Source organism: Aureobasidium melanogenum (assembly GCF_000721775.1).
Source record: "Aureobasidium melanogenum CBS 110374 unplaced genomic scaffold scaffold_32, whole genome shotgun sequence".
Lineage (NCBI taxonomy): Eukaryota > Fungi > Ascomycota > Dothideomycetes > Dothideales > Saccotheciaceae > Aureobasidium > Aureobasidium melanogenum.
Window position 1 is genome coordinate 106,154 of NW_024470084.1, and position 22,055 is coordinate 128,208.

Here is a 22,055-nt window from a genome sequence, read left to right on the forward strand (position 1 = left end):
GATCGGTTTCGGTCCGCAAAGTGCCAATGGATATGATACCAAACGTGCTGACTATTCTTACAGAACAGGCAAATTTTGAGCTCGGGCGATTCTTCGAGGCGCGAACGAAGTCACAACGTTCGTTAGGGACTACTTAAGGTAGCCAAGGCTCTAACCTCAACAAGAAGCATTCCCCGACAACCACACTCCTTGCCATGTATAAGGACCCGATTTGTTACCATTCTGCGACCGTTTAGATTACTTGTGCGCTCATCAGAATTCTCTCGTACGGAAAAACCCCAGGAAAACATCGCGAATGTAACATTGCAATGCGCTGGCTGGCTGAAAGCACGTTGTATGACCCGAGACGGGGTTTCTTTCGTACGTAGGACGAGCAGAGTTCATGATGATTGCTGTAGGGCTGTGATCTTCAGCTCGTTGTCACAGGTGTGAGCTGTGGAGCTGCCGCGTGGTATCTACTAGCCTTCGCTCCTTCTTTGACTTCACTTCTCTTGCCGTGCTGTTCTCTTTCTCAATACTGCAAACTTCCACAACGCCTACATGAGTACTCTTTCTCACCTACCAGAAGCTATACGTGTCCCTCGCATCCCGCCTTCTGCCTCGATAGAAGTCAATACCACAGCCGTTATGACGAGAGACAGCCCTGAATATGGCACAAGATTGCTTCCCACCCTCATTGACGAGATTGCCACGACTACTCCAAATCACGTCTATGCATCAGTCCCAAAAGACGATGCAGACTTATCCAAAGGCTTCAGAAATGTCACGTACGTCGAGTTTGCACGAGCAATAGATGCACTGTCCTGGTGGCTGGACAAAACCCTCGGCAAAGCTGACGGCACATTTCCTACTTTCGCATACTTTGGACCTAGAGATCTCGGATATGCTATTGTGGTTGTAGCAGCAGCTAAAGTAGGCAGAAAGGTGCTGCTGGCTTCTCACCTTGCATCACCGGATGCGCACCTTTTCCTTCTGAACTCGCTCGCATGTACGGCTGTGATATATGCTTCTGAGATGACTGCGTTGGCAGAATCTCTGCAAAAGAGGTTTGCAAGTGCGAAGTATATTGGCACCACATCTTTTGGCGTATTCTTGACCCAACCAAATCTCTCAGCCAAGTCAGAGCGATATGTATACTCAAAGCCATACTCTAAAGCACATTCAGACCCTGTGATGGTAGTGCATACATCTGGAACAACAGGATTGCCAAAACCCGTGATCTGGACAAACGATATGCTGTGTTCAGTCGACAGATTACATACTCTACCAGGAAGTACGGCAACACAAATGGCAGGACAGAGCATCTATTGCGCATTACCTACATTTCACACCTCTGGCATTACAGCTAGTCTTCTCACACCGGTCTATCTCAGCACGATAATCATTCTTGGACCTGCTGGGGTTCGACCTGATAAACAGACTGTTCTTGGGGTGTTGCGAAGCGCACCTGTCAGCGCAGCTTCTTTTCCTCCAAGTTTACTAGAAGAACTCATTGCAGACCCTGTTTGTCGAAAAGCACTCAAGCAGCTCAAAAAGATTGTGTACGGTGGAGCACCACTAGCTGCATGGGCAACCCGCATCATAGCCTCTGACTTTAACGGCACAGTCTCCTCAGCCCTCGGCAGCACAGAAGGAGGACTCTGGCTTACAGGCTCGTCACCCGATCCAGCAGATCAAGGCTACTTCCTGATCCACCCATTCATGGCACCAGATTTTCAGCACACAGGTGCAGATCTGTATGAACTGGTGATCAAACGCACTGCACAATCAGAAGCATACACGAACTTTTTCCGCTGCATAGATAGTACGCCATCACATCTAGCGACACATTTTGGCTTCAACAATGGAGAAAAAGCTTCAGAGTTTAGGACGAAAGATCTCTTCTCACCGCATCCTACGAAGCCAGGACTTTGGAAGTACAGGTGTCGAAAGGATGATCTGGTGCTGCTGAGTGGCGAGGTCAAGATGTATGCTGGTGCCATCGAGGAGGCTCTTTCTGCACATCCAGCAATTGGTGCTGTTTTAGTAGGTGGCCAGTACCGCAGCAGACCTTTCTTGCTGGTCGAACCTGCTTCGCCAATCATCACGAATGATCAAAAAGCAGAGTTCGTGGATGAGATATGGCCAGCAGTGCAAGCCGAGAACGAGAAACATCATGAATCTGCGAGATTGGCAAAAGAGCTGGTGATAATCGTAGGGTCTGAGAAGAACATGGTGCGAACGCCAAAGGGAACTGTAGATCGCAAAGCGACATTGTCAGCGTTTGAAGTCGAGATTGATGATTTGTACAAATCTTGGTCAAAACTGTAGATAATCACAAATTGATAGACGACCAACACTGCTACCTTCTTGATTAGTCAAGAAAGCTGATGAGATGTTCCTGAAATGGTGGAATGGTTTTTGATTCTCCATTGGTTCCTTCCATCTTGTAAGCCAACGCCGCGCGCCATGCATAAAAGCCGTGCCTGATATGATTAGAATACACCCGTCTTCTTTCCCCCTCCCTCAGTGAGAGGGCGGTAGAGATATCCTTCGTCGTAAACACATGTAAAATCGCAAAAGAACAGACGAAGATTTTAATCCTTCTTGAGAGGAACAAATCTCTCCTCAATGCCGTTCTTTGTGATGATCATCATTTGCAGACCGTCACCAACCTCGATATGTCTCTCAACAGCACTGGTGAAGGCATCCATGACCACCTCTTCAACATCCTTTTGAGGCAGAGGCTCGGGAACACGAGCTTGCAGAGCGTGACCCTCTCCTGAGCCGGGGATGTACTGGTTCTTGAAGTTGACCTGGTTGTCGAGGAAAGGCATGATCAAACTCGAGGCGGCACCAGCAGCACGGCACTGCTCTCTCTCGTAACTGCCTACAGGGTCGTACGAGTACAGAGCACCCTTGCCATCTTCATCGATTCCACCAAGAATAGCGTGAACGTAGTAGGGGAAGAAACGCTTGTTGTAGAGGATGTGAGAAAGACGCTGGGCGCAGGCGGCGACGGTCATGGGCTTGTTGTGGCGGTAGCGGTACATTTTGACGATGGTGTCGAGTTGCTCAGCTAGGGCGTTGCCATCTGCGGCGAAACCGACGACGGACAAGACGATGCGGGCGCCTTCCTTCTCGGGGCCTTCGCCACCGATGCGGAAGAGCTTGGGGGCGTAGCGGGTGTTGATGTTGTAGCCGGAGGTGTGGCGGGTGTCACCTGCCATGATGGTGAAGTCGGCACCTGAGATACCGAGGGTGCTACCACCATTGTCGGTGTATCTGAGACGAACGTTAGAAGAGGGCTAGATGGCGTAGGTAGATGGCATGCGTACGGGTAGAAACCAGCATGTTGGCGAGGCGCTGAGTTGACGGTGACTTGAGGGGCCTGAGAGAAGGAGTAGCCAGGTTGGCCGTTGGGGATGGCGACTGTCACTGAGGATGCCATGGTTGTTGATGTGATGGAGTGAGTGTGTGGTTGATGTCGTGTCAAGCTAGCGGTATAGCTGTAGCTGCCTTCAGCGCCGGAGCTTGGAGTGACGATGCAGTCGGCGTCCTGGCCATCGGCTGAAGTTGCCAAGACTCCCGAAGAGCCGCGACCCGCCATCCGTCATCGCTGCCGTAAAACATGCACAAAATTTGGTTGACCATCTGCAATCACCGCTGAATACCATCGCAGTCTCGCATCAATCATGATTGTGTAAATATTGTAGACCTGCGTGCCATAGCAGTAGACTCAGATCTTCAAATTCGATATAAAATAGATTTGGTCTGTGTTTGCGTGACTGAAAACAATCAATCGAGTGTCAAGCATCCACTGCCCCACGTGTAAATGCGATCCGATTCTCATCAGTCATAATACCGGCAGTCCTCAATAGCGCCCTTCTACATACCACCCATTCTTCTTGTTACCACTACCTCATCACCCAAGTCTCTCGTTCGCCATGGATCTCGTCAACCAGTATGTCAATGCGACTCTGCTAGCTCTCTGATCTCCGTCCTGACGCGACTTTCTCAGCCTCACCGACCGTCTCTTGTTTGCCGTTCCCAAGAGTAATTGACCCCTCACTGCCCCTCCATGCGTCTTCACACGCCATTCTAACACTGAGTCGCAGAGGGACGTCTTCACCAAGCATGTATCGAGCTTCTCCACGGCTCCGACATTCAGTTCCACAGACACTCGCGTCTCGACATTGCCCTCGTCAAGAACTTCCCCATCGCTCTCGTCTTCCTGCCCGCCTCCGATATCCCTACCTTCGTCTCTGAGGGTCGTTGCGACCTTGGTATCACCGGTCGCGATCAAGTCGCAGAATACGAAGTCACCGAGCCCCCGACTGAGTCTACTGGTGTCGAAGAGGTCCTTGACCTTGACTTCGGTCGCTGCAAGCTTCAGATCCAGGTCCCTGAGAAGGGTCAGTTCGAAGACGCAAAGTCATTGGTTGGAAAGAGCATTTGCACTAGTTTCACCAACCTCGCCGAGGTTTACTTCAGAGAGCTCGAGGGCAAGAAGGCAGGAGAGAAGCTTGACACTCACATCAAGTATGTTGGTGGCAGTGTAGAGGCTGCATGCGCGCTGGGCGTTGCGGACGGTATTGTCGATCTCGTTGGTGAGTTTGGTCTTCATCTCCATGTATGCGACTGGTTTGTGCTGACATGAAGTAGAATCTGGTGAGACTATGCGCGCAGCAGGCCTCAAGGCCATCTCTACTGTCCTCGAGACCACCGCCATCTTGATTCGCTCCAAGAACCCCACCAACCCCGACCTCGTCAACTTGATCGCAACCAGAATCCGTGGTGTCATTAGTATGCTCTTCTACATCCCCACCCTACTAAAGCCTAGGAATGCTAACATTGCTTGACAGCCGCCCAAAAATACGTCCTCTGCACATACAACGTCGAGCGCAGCAACCTCGACAAGGCCGCCAAGATCACTCCTGGCAAGCGAGCACCTACTGTCAACAGCCTGGAAGAGAATGGCTGGGTCGCCGTTTCGGCCATGGTTGAGCGCAAGAACGTCTCCAACGCCATGGACGAGCTGACCGCAATTGGCGCCACCGACATTCTCGTCACCAAGATCGAGAACTCGAGAACCATCTAAACGAATAATAGATTGTTAGGGATTTCATGCATGCAAGATTAGGAAAGGGTAAACCTCTAGTCAAAAAGTCACGTAGGAATACATACATGGTGCCAAGGATAAGGCACTGGTGGTACTGGAATGAAATCAGTTTACGAACATGTCTTGGATCGCCCTTGTCGAGCTTGAATGTGGTAGACTGGCACAGGAAATTGTTGAAGGTTCACACGAGTAGGTCGAAATTGTGACATGTCGAGAGAAACAAGGATACGATTTTTGGGAAGACACAAAAGCCCCTAACGCTGAACGCAGCAGTAAAAACACCAAAACTATGCCAGACGTGGATATTGTAGAAAGAGAGAACCAAAAAGAACAGAAGTCAACCTCAAAAAGAACGAATAAATCACTCGCTCTCCTCGGCAACCTCCTCCTTGTGCTTCTTTGACTTTTTCTTCTTCTTTTCCGAAACCTCGTCGTCGCCATCCTCGTCCTTGTGCTTTCTCTTCTTCTTTTCCTTCTTCTCTTTCTTCTCTGCCTTTTCCTCGCCAGGCTCGTCGGGAGCAATGTAATCTTGTTGTCTGGCCAATCTCTTTTCCTCCATCTTTTCGCGCATGGCATCTTCTCTCCTTTGCTTTTCTTGTCTTTCCTTTGCTTGCTTGGATAAGAAGTACTCTCCAGACTCGATCTGCAAGTCGACCTTGCTCTTTTCTTGAGCGGGAGGGAAAGGTGTGTATGTCTTTTTGGACTTGTCGGTGACGATGTGGGGAACCCTTCTCTTGCTCAGGTTACGCTTCTTGAAGTGCGGCAAAAAGCGATCCCAGTTTTCGTTTGCGAGTTCGGGGTCTTTGGCGAGTTCGCGCTTGATCATGAGTTCTTTGATGTGGTAGATGGGGTGGATGTTGTTCATGCAGTCCATGATTACACGACGCACTTCCTTGAGGCCTTTGTAGTTTCCCATGCAGGAGACGGTGTTTCCTTGCACGAGGATATAGCAAGATGTCAACAGTTCCAGGGCTTTGAGGGTGCTGCCGTTGGGACCGAGGATGCGTTGTCTGCGCTTGACGAAGCGCTCTTTGTTGCGTACCAGACCTCTGATCTTGATGACATCGCAAGCCATGTCGTCCTGGAGAATCTTGACGGCTTGGGGTGCAGGCACACTACGCGACAATAGCTTAATAAGATCGCGAGCTTTGAGTACAGCAGCGGGATCGTATGTCTTTCGTGTCGTCTTGACGGTCATGCTACCCTCGACCAAATCCAGCGTACAGGCGATTCCAATCTTTTCCAGCGAGCGAGTAATCAGCGGCCATGATGCCTTGAGGTATGTTTCGCGGTATTTGGGGAAGAGAACGGAGAAGGAGGATTCTTCGCTGAAGGTGCCGCCCAAGTTGTCTTCGGGCTTGAACTCGTCGATCTGCGCGGAGAAGAAGAAAGTCAGCTTTGATGTTTTCTTGATGAGAAGAGATTACAGCAGGGCGCATGACATACCTTCCACTTGTCAATATCGTCCGTGTCCCACGGCTTGTCTACGTTATGTGTTGAGGGCATATCTGCGGTTGTGTGTGATGAATGGCGTGAAGAGAAAGGACGATCTTAGAATATTTTGTCGCCGCAAATTCCAGAAGCCAAACCATTGACCCTGCGCTCGGCCTTGGCGCATCACATGCGGAGAAACCACTTTCACCTCCGAAGCCTCAATGATCATCGCCGCATCTTCTCTCAATCATCATTGAACATGGAACAGAGTCAAGAAACGTGAGACGAAGCAAAAAACTCGACTTGATGATTCACAAAAAAACTCTGCATAGGTATCTCTATGGCCTCAACACCTCTTTTCCTATCATCCGAAATACTCCATGCTCCCTGTATTCTTTACAAGATACCCTTTTTCCAGCCTCCTTTATGCTTTTACTTGCCTTCTCTCCAACCTTCACAATCGAGCTCTTCGAATCATGTGTGGTGTTGTTCAAAGGTCAAACAGCTTCTTCAGCTCGGCAGCAGTGTCCTCGGGGGTCTTGACACTGTGACCGATGGTGCGAGGGTCCTCGTAGATCTCGTAGTCGTTACCGCCCTTGTATGTCTTGTCGCCGAAGAAGTGGATGGTGGTGTACTCGTTTCCGTATTGCTTCTCGGCCTCGACGTGCTGCAAGCAGTATGTCTTGTCCCAGCCTCTGGGGAAAACGTCGAATGAGATTTGTCCACCAATCGAGTAGCTGCAGATCATGTTAGCCCCATGTAGTACTTTGAAAGATATGCAACAATGAACTCACGTCAAGCCAAGGTCGGGGAAAGCGGCCTTGATGTCCTCGACAAACTTCTTGCGAATGCCGTGCTCGAGATCGTACTTCTCATACTCGTTACGCTCCTCAATGCTGGCGTTACGACCGATGGGGCTGACGTTAATCATGCCATTGCGGAACTCGATGAAGGTACCGCGCTTCTTGGGGATCTCGAGGTCGGCAATGTAGTGCAGGATGAACTTGACGAGCTTCTGGTAGGGCTCCTCGCCGATCCACTTGATGAATGATGAGGACGCAAGGGGAACGCCCATGCGGTATGCGGTCAGACCGTTCTCGGCGAAGCAGAAGTCGAAGAGGCTGGTAACGGGGACGGAAGCAGTGCCGAGCTGCTCTTGTTGCTTGACGAGATCGCTGCCACCGACGAAGCCAATGGCGACCTTGTGACGGAGCTGCGACAGGAGAGCGAGCATCTCGGGGGAGACCGTCTGTATTTATGTTAGTCTCTTTGCTCCTCGTGTATTTGTATGGATAGAAACACACTCTACGGGCAGGAGTGAGGGTGCCATCGACATCGAAGAGACAGATGGTGTTCTTGACCGGGCGCTGGTCGAGCGCCGGGATAACTGATGCTGCTACGGCTGCCATTGTGTTTGAAGTGATTGTGAGGGTTGTCAAGAGAACAACGAGCGATGGGAGAAGTGCTTTTTTGATTGCGATTCAGGGGTAAAGCTCCTTGAACTCGTCGAGGCTCGATCAAGATTCACAAAGGGTCTGCTTGAACACGTTGCGGGGTGTGTGGAGAGGGGCCGTCCGGTCGCGCACTGACAATTCAAAGTCAATTCAACCTCTTGTCTTCTTATTTCTCTTCTTCTCTTATACGCTGCTATACCAATGAGGACAGGTGGTTGGAGTTGTTCTTCTTGACGTATTCTACATAGCGCGCGTCATTCGACCTTGGCGACTCAGCCTCCATCGCAACGGCATGCGTCCTACTTTCGACAACGTCCAGTCACCATCAACCACCTGTTCTCTTCATGTTTCAATTTCTACCAAGTGACTCACGTATACGCGTCCATATCAAACTCGTCACATGAGAGGACACTTGTTAGTGGGATTCGACTCAGGTTCATCGCAGAGACATCGTATTCTTCCTCAAGTCTCAGAAGAGCAGGCTCTCACCGCAGAACATCCTCTCGTCGCGACCCGAATGCTATACAACTTTGAGCTTCTTATGTTGTGCTTGGCGAGGATTTCAGTAAGGGTAGACAAAGCAATGAGCGATGCTACAGGTAGAGAACATAATAGGTAGGTGCGACGCTGCCGAAGAGTGACAACTTGGAAGTCATTACCAGAGTTTTCGTAGGTGGTCTTCAACTTTAGATCTCAACTCTCTCCAAGTCCTTGGTCTCCAATTTGGCAGAAATTGTGCATTCTCACGATTATCTGAAGATTCTCCGTCACATGAAAGAGCTGCTTCTCACTTCATCGTCACAACAACGCGCTTTTCCGGCGCGCAAACAAGACACCAAAACGCAGACAGCGCATCTTCCCACTCTAAAATTCAGACTTTCTTCCACACCCCTCATTACTTTCTCAGTCCATCATCCCCTTCCTGCCGTCATCTTCAGCCATGTCGGACAGAGCCGATTTTCTTGCTGGCATCGCCGCCAGTGGTTGCGGTCCTCAGTTTGGCATCTACGGCGACTTTGGAACTTTCAGTGGCCCTTACCCGGATCCATCTCCTCCCGGCGGAGTCTTCGGTATCTCTGACTACGACATGTCTGACGACTCACGTCCTTCCGGCGATGAAGAATCCTCCGATGCCGACGATTCCACCTCAGAAGCTTCCGAGACAGACGAAACAAGCAAATCCGCGCTCAAGAAGAAAAAGAAACTTGATGCACACGCTAAGAAGCAGCTCAAGCTCAAGGAAATTCAGGATCGCAAGCTCAAGAGACAGATGTTCCATCTCCATCTTGACAAAAGCCCCAGCAAAGCCTTCACTTCGATATCTGGCGTTGCGAGACAAAATCTTGCTCGCATTTCGAGGGAGGCACGCGCTGGGTTCGGCAATTCCAAGATGAAGAAGCTCAAGCATCTCAGATGGGCATTCCAAACCTTTACCCCTGCTGGTTATGCCAACTATGTTCACATCCTTGGTGTTGACAAGGAGATGCAGACACGATTGAGTCACCCGGAACTCGACGAAGAGCCATTCGAGGAAGATTCGCTTGGACAAGAGGACCTTACCTACCCTATGAAAAGAATCAGACGCAGCGACATCAAGAAGATCAAGAGAGAGAGTAATCTCAGCCACAAAGAGCAGAGAGCTGCTAAAGCTGCCAGGAAACGTGAGAGGTTCGCAGCTCAGGCCCGTCCGTCACGTAAGGAAGCTTCGACTGCTCAGTTGAGGGCTTCGTGGGCCAGAAAGGAAAAATTCCAAGAAATGGTCAAGCTGAGCAAGGGAAAGGCTCACGAAGACCCCAAGACTCAGAAGCGCTTCTACGCATGGGCCAGAAGACAATTGGGCAAGAAGTGGGTTCCCAAGTTCAACAAGATCTTCGGACCTGCATGAAAGACACAGCAGCCATAAGCCAGACTCACGCTTCGAGGATCTGGTCGGAGAGATCTGCTGTAACGACCACAAGCTCTTGCGCACTACCCACGCCCAACAACATCATGTTTTCAAAACATTATCCGGATTATCAATAATACATATCTCGTAGAAAGTTGGTCTTCATATGACGCCCACGGCACCATGCCGGACCAGCTTTTGGAAGAGTTCGAAGACCACCTTCACATGATAGATGTCTACGACGACTGGCGAGCTACTAATCTCATTGACTCGGATTGCCTCTCGGACTTCCTCATGGAGCATTTCGAACGAACACACCGCAGAGCAAAACATGCCTAGAAAACAACTTAATCTTCACCGAACATTCCTGGTTCTGCGTCAACGAGTTACATCACTCGCTTTTTCACAGAAGCAACGAAACGATCAAGAAGACACCCCATCACAATCACGTCTTTCGCTGCCCAGACAAGTAAGCAGATTGAGTTCCGAGCAACATGTCTCTTGCATTCGATGCGACACCAATTCAAACCACAATAAGAAGAAACAAGATATTTCCTTTGTACAACGCCTAATATCCAAGATGCAAGGCAGTTCTATGCCCTAGACAATACACAACCACTTTGGCTGGCAGGGCTTTGCGGAGGTTGATCATACAAATGCACACGAACGTTCGCCATGGCCGACAATTAGTTTCCATAGAAAGTGTGATAGTGTTCGATCAATAAAATGAGTCTTCTCAATCGTGGTCCTCTTTGATTTCGTGTATGGGTATCTCTGTCTATGTCACTTTTCGTCTACCTTCAATGACCTCAAGCCTGCCGACATGCAGAGGTACTTGCAGCATGGATTGTGCTGCATATCATTCAAAACCAACTCCAGCGATTATGTCTTGGATGCTGATCAATGTCTTGACTACAACTTGCTTCTTCGCGAAACCCAGTACATGATTAATGAGGACTATAAACAATGCAGATATACCCCCATGTTGATTCTATCTACATAAGTCTTGTACATGGCACTCCACCGACAATCTCTGTCCGCTCATCAATCCTGTTTACCAATAGAAGAAGGCCGTAAGGGTCTTGATCCGTAGGCATTCAAATTGCTCGTATCAGGTTCGCTGCCAATCAGCTCTGCTGGATTCTTCAACGAGTCGAGCTCATACGATCTAGCTTCAGCGGCTCTTCGATCGATGTTGTCGGCGTATTCCTCATGACCATGCTCCTGGAAGGGTAGTGGTGTTTGTTGGTTCGAGTCTGTGAAGCGCGATAATCCAACAGATGCGTTCTGGTGGCGGTGACGACGTCGCCGACGCCAAATTAGACCTACGCCAGCAATGGATATTAGCGGAACTGAAACACCTATGCCGATGCCGATTCCTATATCCTTGTAACGCGTGCTTGAAGAGGATTCTTTGTCGTTTGTTGCAGTCGAGGATGCGGCTGCGGTTGGGGAAGAGGCGGTTGTTGGAGTTGAGGTAGCAGAGGATAAAAGAGACATCGTCGATGTGGTGTCGAAATCCCATGGGCCTAACGTGAAGAATGAGGCGGCCTGAAAGCAGCAGTCTTTATCTTGCAAGCAGCAGAACTGCACCTGCCCACTGCTGTCCGTTTTGTTCAGTTCAGCGGTACAGTTGTGCACTGGCCCGCCTTGTTCGGCTACTTGACGTTAGCTAGATCTATCGTCCAGCAAGAGGGATACCTCTAACCCTGAGGGCACATCTGGGGACAGTTGACAGATTGCCAGCTCCAGTCGGTACAACTGCCGCTGCTCAGATTCTGATCACCATCCATACACAACCTGTTATCCAAGCATGAACTTCCTGATGCACAACATGGGACCGCCGCACCAGGTAAATCAGCTAGACCACTACATGGTATGTCGTTCCGAGCAGGATCACCACTGCGAAAATAGTAACTCTGCCCCTGTCCATGCACAAGTATCGAGAATGCTAGCGCCAGCAGATAGGCCCATCTGTTAAATAAAGAATTGGAAGTCTGCATCTGACAAGCGTCTGTGCAAAGAGAAAGGGAGAAAAGCAGTGCGATCACTGGAATGCTTATGACATGGGTATCTCGAGCATTGCCGACTTATCTTCTCTTGTTTCCACGAGAAGCTCACCTGACCCACAAGCCACAAAGGATCTGGAGGCACCTTGCAAGGCTGTGATATGCATGGTATCGGTATAGTTCACACGAAAGAGGCGTTCAAGCCACTTCTTAGTGCTGATGAGTCTGCAGCGCGCAGTCGCGATATAGATATTAAGCCTTTGTCATGACTGAGCTTCGCTGCCAGGGTATGTACAGCATGTTGGGGATGGAGCCGCCGCCTTTGTTGGAAAGTATACATGTCAACCATTTGCCACTTGATGGCTGTTTGAATCGGGTTGACTGCTTCGAAGGATGGCATCTCGGATGTCTGCACTGGTTTAACAATGGATCGTTATCAGGTCGGGGATTCAAAATAAATAGTGCTGCGCCTTGCCTGCACATGTCTACAAATCATAGCTCCAGAACCGCATGCACATTTCCTCATCTGTTCAGATGATTTGAGTGTTTTACGCCGTGAGAGGCCTGATCGCTGTGGCTAGGAAGCTGCTTTCGTTGCTCGACATCCATTTGGAGCATTTGGCTGAAAGTGGCATATACTTGGAGTTATCACGCAACGTTTGCCACAATATCTGGTTTGAATACCTGGGCTTATGCTATACAGACAGTCTTGCGAAATGAGTTGGCGGGACCAAATCTAGGTCGTTAACTTCGTATTGGTCGAGTAGTGCTGCTGACCACAAAGTAAGGTTCTTGGAACCAACGAGACCTAGAGTCAAACTGGAAGTCACAGACCGGGAGATGTATCTGTCTCTGCAGATTGGAGCCGCAAAAAGTGTTGTGATTCGAAGGTGGCGTTCCGAGAGATTGTTTCTGTCGATCTAGCTTCTCAGCCTGACCTTTGTATTATCGATCTCTTTCTTTGCTATGTGGCTAGACCCCTTCTTCCTTGGTTATCGGAATGCGCGGTCCTTCTCTCGGGACTCACTATGATACATAAACGTATTATTGTTGGCGTTAGTTGCTTGTAAATCTCCAGCTTTGTCGCAACGCCACAGCAGCCTTGTCGTGTGCCACAATACCTCGTCTCAGGAGCCTAGCGATGACTTGTCCAATTGGGTGCGGTCTGTCTGTATCAATGGGCTCAGCCATGAACGAAATCTGTCATGTTGCATCTCGGATATATAGAGCCCTTCATGCGGCCCCTGATTAGCTAAAACGCAACCTCAGAAATGTGCGATCTGTTCTGATGGAATAACATCTGCTTGATTCTCTTTCAGTACTTCCATGAAGAACAACTAGAAACGGTTCTGCCTTAACAGCCAGTCTACAGCCCGATCCACTCTCAAGCCACTACCCATGTCCGTGATCCGTAGTGCTTCCCTTGCCTGTGCATTCGAGAACCCTATATCCATGATCTTATTGATGGCCAATGTACTTGTGTCTTCGGCTAACCCCTCAAAGCTCAGCATGCTCAATCTGTTGAATGTGTCAACCCTGTCTTCGATGACTGGGCTCACTTTTCTTGGCGACCAAGACCCAGGCTGCCTTTTGCGATTATCTGTAAGATTTGAGGAAGGAGATCTGGGAGAAGCTGGTGACGAAGATCTTCTTGTGGCCGGTCTCTTGTGTACTTCTGGTGCGAGTGCACTGTCGTGACGACGTAACGCACATGGTGTCTGTCCAGCCTTTCTGCTCAGAGACATCTGTCGGTAAACAAGATTCATCTCTGCTGTTTGACGCTTTCGGAGTAACGTCTTGGTGACATCCTTGGTCTGCGTACCAGCAGTGGAAGCAAGGAGTCGTTCTTCGTAAAGCTGTGAAACAGGTTCTCGGAAGAACATTCGACGAGTCATACCAGACTGTGGAGGAATCCAGTTAGTCCAGTCGTTCAACTGAGCAAAGTCCAGGCCGGCACTCGTGTCATCAAATCTTGTGAGTTCTAGAACAACAGATGGTCCGAGAGATAGAACGTAAGCTACCCATTCTTCAATGACACGGCCTTGCAGGATTGGATCTGTCAAGCCTGCGCCTGTACGACGGAAGATGCCACAGCTTTGTGCTTTACCCGTGACCTCTTCGTAAGGTCGGATCAGAGCGTGAAGGCACTGCCACATCTCTGACATGTCATACAGCTGTTCGGCAGACAATCCGCAGCCATTTCCAGCAGCGAAGTGATCTGGAGCGTTGAGCAAGATCCCATCGATCTCAAATTCAGGGCTGAAACTCAGATTTGCAGCACAGCCTTTTTGATGTGCCAGTTTCCCGCCTTTGAGCCAGTCGACCTGACCTTTAAGATCATTCTCCCGGCCTCTATCACAACCGAACATCTTGCAGAAAGACCATATACGGTACAGCGCATCTTCAAATCTTGTAGAACCTGCAGTCATAAGACTAGAAATGGTCTCAGGACGAATGAATGATTGACACTTGGTAGCAATAACAGACTTGAGTTCCTGGACGATCGCGCGATCATGTTTGACACATGACATGTAGGCAGAAGGGGAGATCTCTGTATTCTCGAGGAAGTCTGTCGGCATGAAGTTGCCGAAAGGAAAGGGCGAGAGCTCCCGCAACTCCCAGGCTGGCGGCGACACGTTGAAGAGCACTGACTTCAAGAGTCTAAGTTTGTTGTCTTCAGAGTATCTTTTCGTGGTCTTGTTGACCGTCGATAAAGACCTCAGATCATCGAAAGACGCCGCATGGCTCATGATCCTCAGACACACAGCCTCTTGATCGAATGCCAAAGCTGGAGATCTTGAGGATGACGCACTCCATGACAGCCACATAGATTCGATATCAGCCGACAGTGAGCATCGGACACTCGAGGCTCTGCGAATATCGTCTCCGTTGTTGTCAAGATCTTGTTGCTTCCTGTATTGTACTGACTGGCAACGTACGGGCACGTCTGTTCCTGTGGGTATGGATTGGGTCAAAGTCGGCTGAGCCGGTTGGAGCCACTGGCGTTTACGAGACTTCTTGGGCAAGGTAGGTGCTCGAGTGACGTTGTTGGTGGCAGTGTCGTGGTCAGTCGTTTTGTGAACAGCACCACTATCTGTTGGTGTTGCTGAGAGTCCTTCAGTGATCGTACTTAGCTGTTTCTGCAGATCATAAACAGCTTCGCTCAATGTAGGGCTTGGAGCTCGATGAGTCAGATGACTGGCGACCTGGAGGTACTGGGACCCAGAAGTAGAACGAGGGGCACAGCCATCTCCTGTGGCATCATCAAATATGCCTGCCTTGACAGGATCAGTGATCGAGAAAGCGGCACTTGCAGATCGCTTGGGCACATCCAAGTAATTCCAGTGTGGGTTTTGTACAGCCCCGTTTGGGGACTCTGCTTCTACACTTGTCATCGACGAATGTCTGGTGTAGCAGGAAACGATGTCGAAAAGGTCATCCTGGAAGACTGTATTGCTCGAGACAGAAGACCTACTATTGTCGTGACCTGACACAGATCTGACCTCGCCGTTCTGTGTTTCTGCCGCAGAGCTCGGCGTGCGGAAAGCTGGATGGATGGAGCCTCGATCAAAGCTCGTGGTTTGCGATGTCGATGTGGTTGGGCTGATGCGGACACGCTTAAACGGCTGAGGCGGTATATGTGCTTCCTCTCCCAATATTTGTCGTAATTTACTGCCTGGGATCCTTACGGATAGTCGAGGTCGGGATGCTTTGTCTGCCTTGGGTGGCAATGACTTGGTAGGCGTGATCTGATGTGTTGACTCTGACTTCCGCTTGGCTCTCGTATCCACGTCCCAAAGAGCTACGCCGTCACGCCAGACTCCAATTCTGCTATCAAATGCTCCATGAATTGGACTGCCAGACCCTAGCATGCAGTTGTTAAACGGAGAGACAGGAGAGCCTGAGTCGAATGGACTCTGTTTTCCAATAGCTTGAAGGATCTCCTCGTTAGGAGAGACAGCCATGGCAATGTCCAGAGCTGAAATGGTGCGCGCAGACACACAAGATGGCACTGCGTGCAAGACAGTACCCTCTTCGTTTCTTGATGGATGTCTCAATTTTTTCAGCCAGGAAGTCTTCTTCGGGCTGGTCGGGGATGCCATCTTCATCGGGCTGGTCGGGGATACTGTCTTCTTAGATTCGAGGTGTAGGTTTGCCATGGCTTCATGGAGGGATGATGCTGTAGGTGCAGGAGTGCTTGTTCCTCTCCTAGAAAAGATGGACACACTTCTCCGACATTTGTTTTCAATCTGACAAGAAGTGCGGGGATTTGATTGACACTCCATGGCGAGGCTGACGAAGGATGATATCCAATCGAGTAGATAGGCAGCTTACTCAAGTTGACATCAAAGTCGTCAGACTGAGTTCAGGCACGGGATTGGAGGTCCTTGTGAGACTCTCAGTCTTATGGTCGGAGCGAGAGGAAGGACATGACATGACAGAAAAGCAAGATGACACTGGGGAATACGGCAAGATAATGGAGGAGGCGGGTGCGAATATGGAATGCTAAGCCGCCAATACATGGACGAGCATCCTACAGAGTGTACCATCCCGGCAGCCGAAGCAATCAAGTACCAACTAGGTTGACAGACATTGGACGATTGGCAGGGTCGACAAACATGGAGTCTTGGGGTACACAAGAGTAAGCTGAGAGAATGGGCCGGCGGAGAGAATGGCCCGGTCGAGGCCGATCTCCCGCTGTTGGCATTCCGAAAATAGTGTTGTTACATCGGACTCCCCACTCGCTTGTCCATATTGCACCAATTGGTGCGCCGATCTTCAGAAACAAAACTCCTGCTGTTAATTGTGGACCTTATACCCAAGTATGGCATCTCTGCTCTATTCATATCCAAAGCGAAAAAGATACGTAGTCCTTACCGTGAAGTGCAATAGCAAGCCAGAGATCGCGTGGTGATATTATAAGCGCGAGATTACACTTCTGATTCGGGTCGTGCATGGAACATCTGCAGCTAACGGAAACCTTCAACAAGCTCACATCCATAAGGCGAAGGTTCGAATATTGATCAACGTATGGAGGTGTCGAAAGCTGTATGTGGAAATAGCACCGGGACTTCGAACGTGCATCCTTACTCCTTATTGTTGTTCCTGTTCTTGTTGGTGTTGGTTAAATCCTCTGATCACAAGGCTACCAAGTTTCGTTGGACAAGCAATTCCTCGGCGAATTGAGGCGTATGTACCGCGGGAGAACCGACAGCTGATTTGCTGATTTGTAGGCTGCTGACCATAGCCTGTCGCTCTGACACCTTGCGCAGAGTCCACGAATACCGTTCGTCATTCGTGCTCTGAAGAGTATTTCGGTTATTTGAAAAGAAGCATGCAGTCAGAGTGACACTTTAAAGCAGCCTTATTGGTGTTGAATGGTCGCGAGTCACTGTAGTTATTGCTTCGATTATCATACCAGGGCTACAGAATTATGCTTGACCTCTTTGCTCATCCCCTCAATCCTCTCCCAGGTCTCATCTCTCATCTCCAGTGAGGTAGTGCGACAATTTTTCCCGCTTGTGACATTCTCGACAAATTTTCCAAGCTGGATATTGCATCCTCATCATCGCTATCGCTGTCTTCGCTAGTTGAAGAATCATCGTCATCGCTCTGCTTGGGGACTTGCATGACTGGCTGCGTCGCTGGTCTGGGCATCGCGTTGTTCATTACTGGCGATGCCACAGAATGTTGAGCTGGCTGTGTTGCAGACACATCAGTGACATAGTCGTCGAGCACCCGGCCTGCTGCAATTGGGTGTTCTCTCTCCCACTTGCGTCTGTCGAATGAACGTTTGATGCCTTGCTCGATCATATGGCTCAAGACTTGTTCTTCGTTCATGTTCACCAGATTTGATTGTTGCCAAAAGTCTTCAGGGGCCATATTCGCGGCATCACGCAATTTCTGATCGGCCTGCCGCTTGAGCTCGGCCACATCCTGCGCATTGTCCCAATCGAACGCATGCGGATTGATGGTGCGGCCTGCATTTACATTGCTGGCTGGCTGACTTGAGATCACATTGGTAGGTTTGGCGATAGGGGTAGCTTTTTTGACAGGCTGGGTCGACGCCGACTGTTGACCTTTGCCTCCCTTTGAAGGCGTGGCCTGAGAGTGTGCTCCCAAGGCTTGACCTTTCTCCACCATGTTCTTGAACGACTCATCGAACCCTAGGGATGTTCTCTTTGCCTTGGAATGCTTCTTGGTTTGTTTGCTGTGGACTTCGCTCTGAAAGCTTGAGAGTGCATCCTTACTGTTATGGTCTTTCAGGACACCAGCTCCATTAATGTGTTGAGCTCTGGCTTCATGATCATGCTCTACCAGCTGCTTAGACGGCTTTCTCAAGCCTGAACCATTCAAGATATCAGGTGGTGCAGTCGATGGTGGTGGCCTGAACAAATGTGCGTCACCCAGAATGCGACTTCCCTTGTTGCGCCCTTGCCCTCTACGTGCCTTTTTGCCGCTTGATACAACGCCTGAGGACTCTTCGGAAGGTTGGGCCATAGGAGAGCCGTTTTGAATATCCTCCGATTGAGTTGACGATGGATGGACGGTTTGTTTCGTGGTCGAGGGAGGAGGCATCACCTTCGGAGCTGGAGAGTTGATGGCATCTATTGCCTGTTCTCCAACACTCTTTTCCTTCGAAGCTGGAGCAGGTTTGTCGGTCGCCGGCTGAGGGTGGCTCCTTGGTTGGGTAGCAGAATTCGGGGGTGTGGTACGCTTGTTGTTGTATACTTTGAAAGGGCCAAAGGTTCCAGTCGAGCGATCCGGGAACGGCATTTCTCGGTCGGATTTCTCACTAGGCCAATCCTCTGACTCGACCTCTTTAGAATCGCTACGATAACAGTCAATCTCCTCAACATCATCCGTCTCCAAATGTATGTGTGATTGATTTTTCTTTCCGTTGGATAAATCATGGTGATTGTTCTTTGTGGCTGCTGTGGGAGTCAATATGACTTCAGTTTCTTCCATCGTGGGCACTTCGGGAACGTCGCTGGCCGTACTAATTTCGTCCTGGGCTCCGGCTCGCGCGCTCGAGCTAGGGAATACCGGTGTAGAATTGGTTGCATGCTCGATCTGATACTCGTCCAGCATGGAAGCATCTTCTTCATGATCGCTGAGCACATTTTCCGCCGTGCTCATCTCAAATTCAGGCATTTCGTCCTCTTTGGTTGCGGCCGGATCAGTACGTTCTGCAGGTGCATCAAACGTTTCTTCCTGCTCTCGTTCTGTATCCAGAGTTGTCTCAGGGATCGCAGTGGGAGGTATAGCTGGGGAAAGAGGAGGTCGTGTTTTGGTGGCAGATTTGAGAGCCGCGCTCCCGTAAAGAACCTTGGCTTTTGGTGTCGGCATTGAAGCAACAGGTGGACTACTTCTCAAAGCGCTTGCACCAGGGGAGACCAAGTTCTGGTGTTCGTGCTGCACGCTAGCGTGTTCATTGCTCATCTGCGGACTTTTGACAGGACTACTACTGTACATTGCTTCAGAGCGCTCGGCTACCGCGTTAAGCTCTTGATCCGTAATTTCATTGTCATCATATGACGATTCCTCATCAGAAGAGATGAATATGCTGTCGGACACTGCAAGACGCGGGCGCGGAGTGACAGAAGCAGCTGGCAATTTTCGGGCAGAGGCAGGTGTTGATTTTTTTGCAGAAGGTGTTGGCAACTGCTGACCATTTCGTAGGAAGGGTAGCTTCGATTGGCGTAAGCTCTTAGCTGTGGGGATGCCTGGCGAAGACAGATTTTGAATGGTGTCACTCTTTGCAGATCTTCCTGATGCATTTGTTGCGACCGGCTGTGTAGCAGAGACTGAGGCGAAAGCGACGACTGGTCTCTTGTGAGCAGACTTAAGATCAGCACCAGTCTTTTGAGGCTGCATTGTGCGACCGAGTTTTGCCATAGCAGATCTTGCCACTACAGGAGCACTTCGTTTCGGAGTTGAAATTGCCGGGGCTTTCGAAGCGCTGGCTGCCTTTGCATCGGACAATTGGGTTTGAGGAGTGGCTTCTGCTACTGCAACTCCAGACGTCTTTTGTTTCTTGGACGAGGTGATGACCACCTGAACCTCAACATCTGAAGATCTGCGTTTCTGTGGGCCTCGCTCGCTAGATGATCTCGAACGCGGGCCTTCAGCAGGGGTCTTCTTCTTCCCATGGGTTGAACGAGGAGTCTGAGTTGTAGGGGTTACTTCAGTGCCAATGCTGCTGCCCAGTGGACGCTCAGGACGTGGCTGAGTTGGACGACCGGCCTTTTCATCAATTGCTGCTTGCTTCTCCCAGGCGATGACCTGCTGGTTGTAGTCGTTCGCGCGCTTGATATCGTCATTTAGGCGGCGTCGCTTGACACGTTCGTCTTGCTTTTTGGCCTCCTCGGAAGCTTCGAGGGCTTTCTTCTGTCGGTCCTCTTGTTCCCTTCGTTCCTCTGTGCGCTTTTTATCGCTGTCAAGCATAGACTTTTGGTGTGAGAGCTGTTGAACCTCTTTTGCTCTGGCGCTGCTCGATTTCTTTTTGAACTGCCGGGCTTTCTGGCGCTGCAACTCGATTCTATCGCGAGTCTCCGGAGTATGCTCAAATAAGAACTCGACAGAAGGGGACCTCCCGGTGTTGAGGGGGTTGAACTTGGCCGCTGCTCGCTTTGCATTATGAAACAAGCTACCAGCTCTATTGGTAACTTGTTCTACAGGACGACGGGGAAAGAATTCTTTGGCGACACGCTTCATCTCAACATTCTCGACACGACAAGCCAGAAGAAGGTCATCTTCTTCTTGCGTAAACTTCTCGTTGGGGCCAGTCGAGGGATTGCCATCTTTCAGCTGCTTTTGGTATTGGTCGCGTGCAGATTTTGCTGAGTCTTCCTCTTGCAGCCGCTTGCGAACCTCAACAAAGTGAACTTTGACGCTATCGTCAGACCGGTCACGGAAGCGATGGTCGTGGAGAGTCTTCCAGGTCTGATTGTTACGTATGGCGCGGACAAAGTGAGCATCTTCATCTTCGGTCCAGAGAGCGGCCAGACTGGCTTGTCGTTGTTTGACAGCCAAGGGATTGAGATTCGTGTATGCAACTGCTTTCTTCCTGATACCTTCAACACTTCTGTTTGGAAGTAGTTGCTTCATCTCTTCATAAGAAAGTTCTTTAGCCAATCCCTCGACCAACATATCTATCTCGTATTCTGTCCAGTGGTTTGAGAGCCTTTGTGAATTGGTCTTGCGAAGCTCGTTGGCGTCCGAGCTTTTTCTCTTGTTCGATTTGGTTGAGCGAGCTGGTGTTCGAGTCGTGGAGCTGCTGAGGCGTGGTTGGGAGTCCTCTGATATGGGATCGGCCAAGTCGAGTCTTGCTTCATCATCTGCATGTGCGTCCATAGGAGATCTGCTATTCTGTTCAAAGAGTACAGGTGGTTTCTGGGCACTCGGCACAGCATCAAGCGTGGAATACTGGGTGGCTGTGTTGACTGCTGCAGGTGGGGTTGCGAGACGTGTGATGGCTGCGGGAGCTCTTTGTGGCGAGCCGAGCTCAGGAGATCGAACGAGATGTTCTTCGTACGAGTCCTGCGAATTCGGAATAGTCTGAGTGACCGGTGGTGGGAGGTGGGGGTGAGGTGGACGATTGATCCTTGCTGGAATGGCGAAGCCATCTTGATCTATGCGCCTCTCAGCTGCGTCTTCATGAGATTCGACTGGGTGATCTGGATCGAGGTTGTCAAGCGTGGCACCGTAGCGATCGTATTCCAAACGCAGCCTGTCGATTTCTTCTTGTTCTTGAGGCGTGGGAGGTTTGATTGGAGGATGAAGGTACGAGTCGAAGGGTACGGTATCGTCTCTACCAAGAGGTAATTGTCGGATCTGCACAATGCGCTCGTTGGGGTCTTGAATTTCTCCAAAGATGTCGATAACGGTATCGCGCATATCAATATCGGCTCCGCTACTGTCCTGTAGTTTTTTGAAGTATGTGTCACTATTGAGCTATGTTAGCTTGTTCTGATGATTTGTCGTCCTTCTCCTACTCACTTTCTGCGGCCAGCGCTATAATTCTCTCTGTAGCGTTGCTGGACGAGGGTCCAGACACGCAAGAAGGTCGCATCGGGTTCAACCGAGAGAAAGAACTTGACATCCTCCGCTGGAGGCCTGAGCACCCGAGCCGTGATGCGCATGGCTGCGGGTTTGTGGAAGGATAAGAT

At 50.1% G+C, this 22,055-nt stretch overlaps 9 protein-coding genes across 9 annotated transcripts; 3 read left to right on the forward strand and 6 right to left on the reverse strand.

Moving 5' to 3' along the window:
• Positions 1–627: 627 nt before the first annotated feature.
• Positions 628–2,310, forward strand: M437DRAFT_59318 (acetyl-CoA synthetase-like protein; the record flags this gene model as incomplete). Its single annotated transcript, XM_041023555.1, has 2 exons — positions 628–1,804; positions 1,850–2,310. The coding sequence occupies 2 exons, from the start codon at positions 628–630 to the stop codon at positions 2,308–2,310; spliced, it is 1,638 nt and encodes a 545-aa protein (XP_040875463.1).
• A 266-nt stretch (positions 2,311–2,576) lies between these two features.
• M437DRAFT_59384 (proteasome subunit beta type-1 precursor) lies at positions 2,577–3,430 on the reverse strand (the record flags this gene model as incomplete). The annotated part of the gene is made up of 2 exons (XM_041023570.1): positions 2,577–3,264; positions 3,318–3,430. 2 exons carry the CDS (start codon positions 3,428–3,430, stop codon positions 2,577–2,579), a joined length of 801 nt encoding a protein of 266 aa, XP_040875464.1.
• A 496-nt stretch (positions 3,431–3,926) lies between these two features.
• M437DRAFT_78993 (ATP phosphoribosyltransferase) lies at positions 3,927–5,080 on the forward strand (the record flags this gene model as incomplete). Its single annotated transcript, XM_041027085.1, has 5 exons — positions 3,927–3,943; positions 4,001–4,035; positions 4,098–4,589; positions 4,645–4,785; positions 4,845–5,080. The coding sequence occupies 5 exons, from the start codon at positions 3,927–3,929 to the stop codon at positions 5,078–5,080; spliced, it is 921 nt and encodes a 306-aa protein (XP_040875465.1).
• A 382-nt stretch (positions 5,081–5,462) lies between these two features.
• Positions 5,463–6,607, reverse strand: M437DRAFT_88591 (eukaryotic type KH-domain (KH-domain type I); the record flags this gene model as incomplete). The annotated part of the gene is made up of 2 exons (XM_041028868.1): positions 5,463–6,473; positions 6,548–6,607. The coding sequence occupies 2 exons, from the start codon at positions 6,605–6,607 to the stop codon at positions 5,463–5,465; spliced, it is 1,071 nt and encodes a 356-aa protein (XP_040875466.1).
• A 418-nt stretch (positions 6,608–7,025) lies between these two features.
• M437DRAFT_69966 (eukaryotic phosphomannomutase) lies at positions 7,026–7,944 on the reverse strand (the record flags this gene model as incomplete). The annotated part of the gene is made up of 3 exons (XM_041025383.1): positions 7,026–7,272; positions 7,330–7,784; positions 7,840–7,944. 3 exons carry the CDS (start codon positions 7,942–7,944, stop codon positions 7,026–7,028), a joined length of 807 nt encoding a protein of 268 aa, XP_040875467.1.
• A 985-nt stretch (positions 7,945–8,929) lies between these two features.
• On the forward strand, positions 8,930–9,874 carry M437DRAFT_88593 (uncharacterized protein; the record flags this gene model as incomplete). The annotated part of the gene is made up of 1 exon (XM_041028869.1): positions 8,930–9,874. One exon carries the CDS (start codon positions 8,930–8,932, stop codon positions 9,872–9,874), a length of 945 nt encoding a protein of 314 aa, XP_040875468.1.
• Positions 9,875–10,918: 1,044 nt separating this feature from the next.
• M437DRAFT_69968 (uncharacterized protein) lies at positions 10,919–11,374 on the reverse strand (the record flags this gene model as incomplete). Its single annotated transcript, XM_041025384.1, has 1 exon — positions 10,919–11,374. One exon carries the CDS (start codon positions 11,372–11,374, stop codon positions 10,919–10,921), a length of 456 nt encoding a protein of 151 aa, XP_040875469.1.
• Positions 11,375–13,220: 1,846 nt separating this feature from the next.
• M437DRAFT_59344 (uncharacterized protein) lies at positions 13,221–16,043 on the reverse strand (the record flags this gene model as incomplete). Its single annotated transcript, XM_041023562.1, has 1 exon — positions 13,221–16,043. One exon carries the CDS (start codon positions 16,041–16,043, stop codon positions 13,221–13,223), a length of 2,823 nt encoding a protein of 940 aa, XP_040875470.1.
• Positions 16,044–17,296: 1,253 nt separating this feature from the next.
• Positions 17,297–22,028, reverse strand: M437DRAFT_78998 (uncharacterized protein; the record flags this gene model as incomplete). The annotated part of the gene is made up of 3 exons (XM_041027086.1): positions 17,297–17,366; positions 17,411–21,832; positions 21,886–22,028. The coding sequence occupies 3 exons, from the start codon at positions 22,026–22,028 to the stop codon at positions 17,297–17,299; spliced, it is 4,635 nt and encodes a 1,544-aa protein (XP_040875471.1).
• Positions 22,029–22,055: the final 27 nt, after the last annotated feature.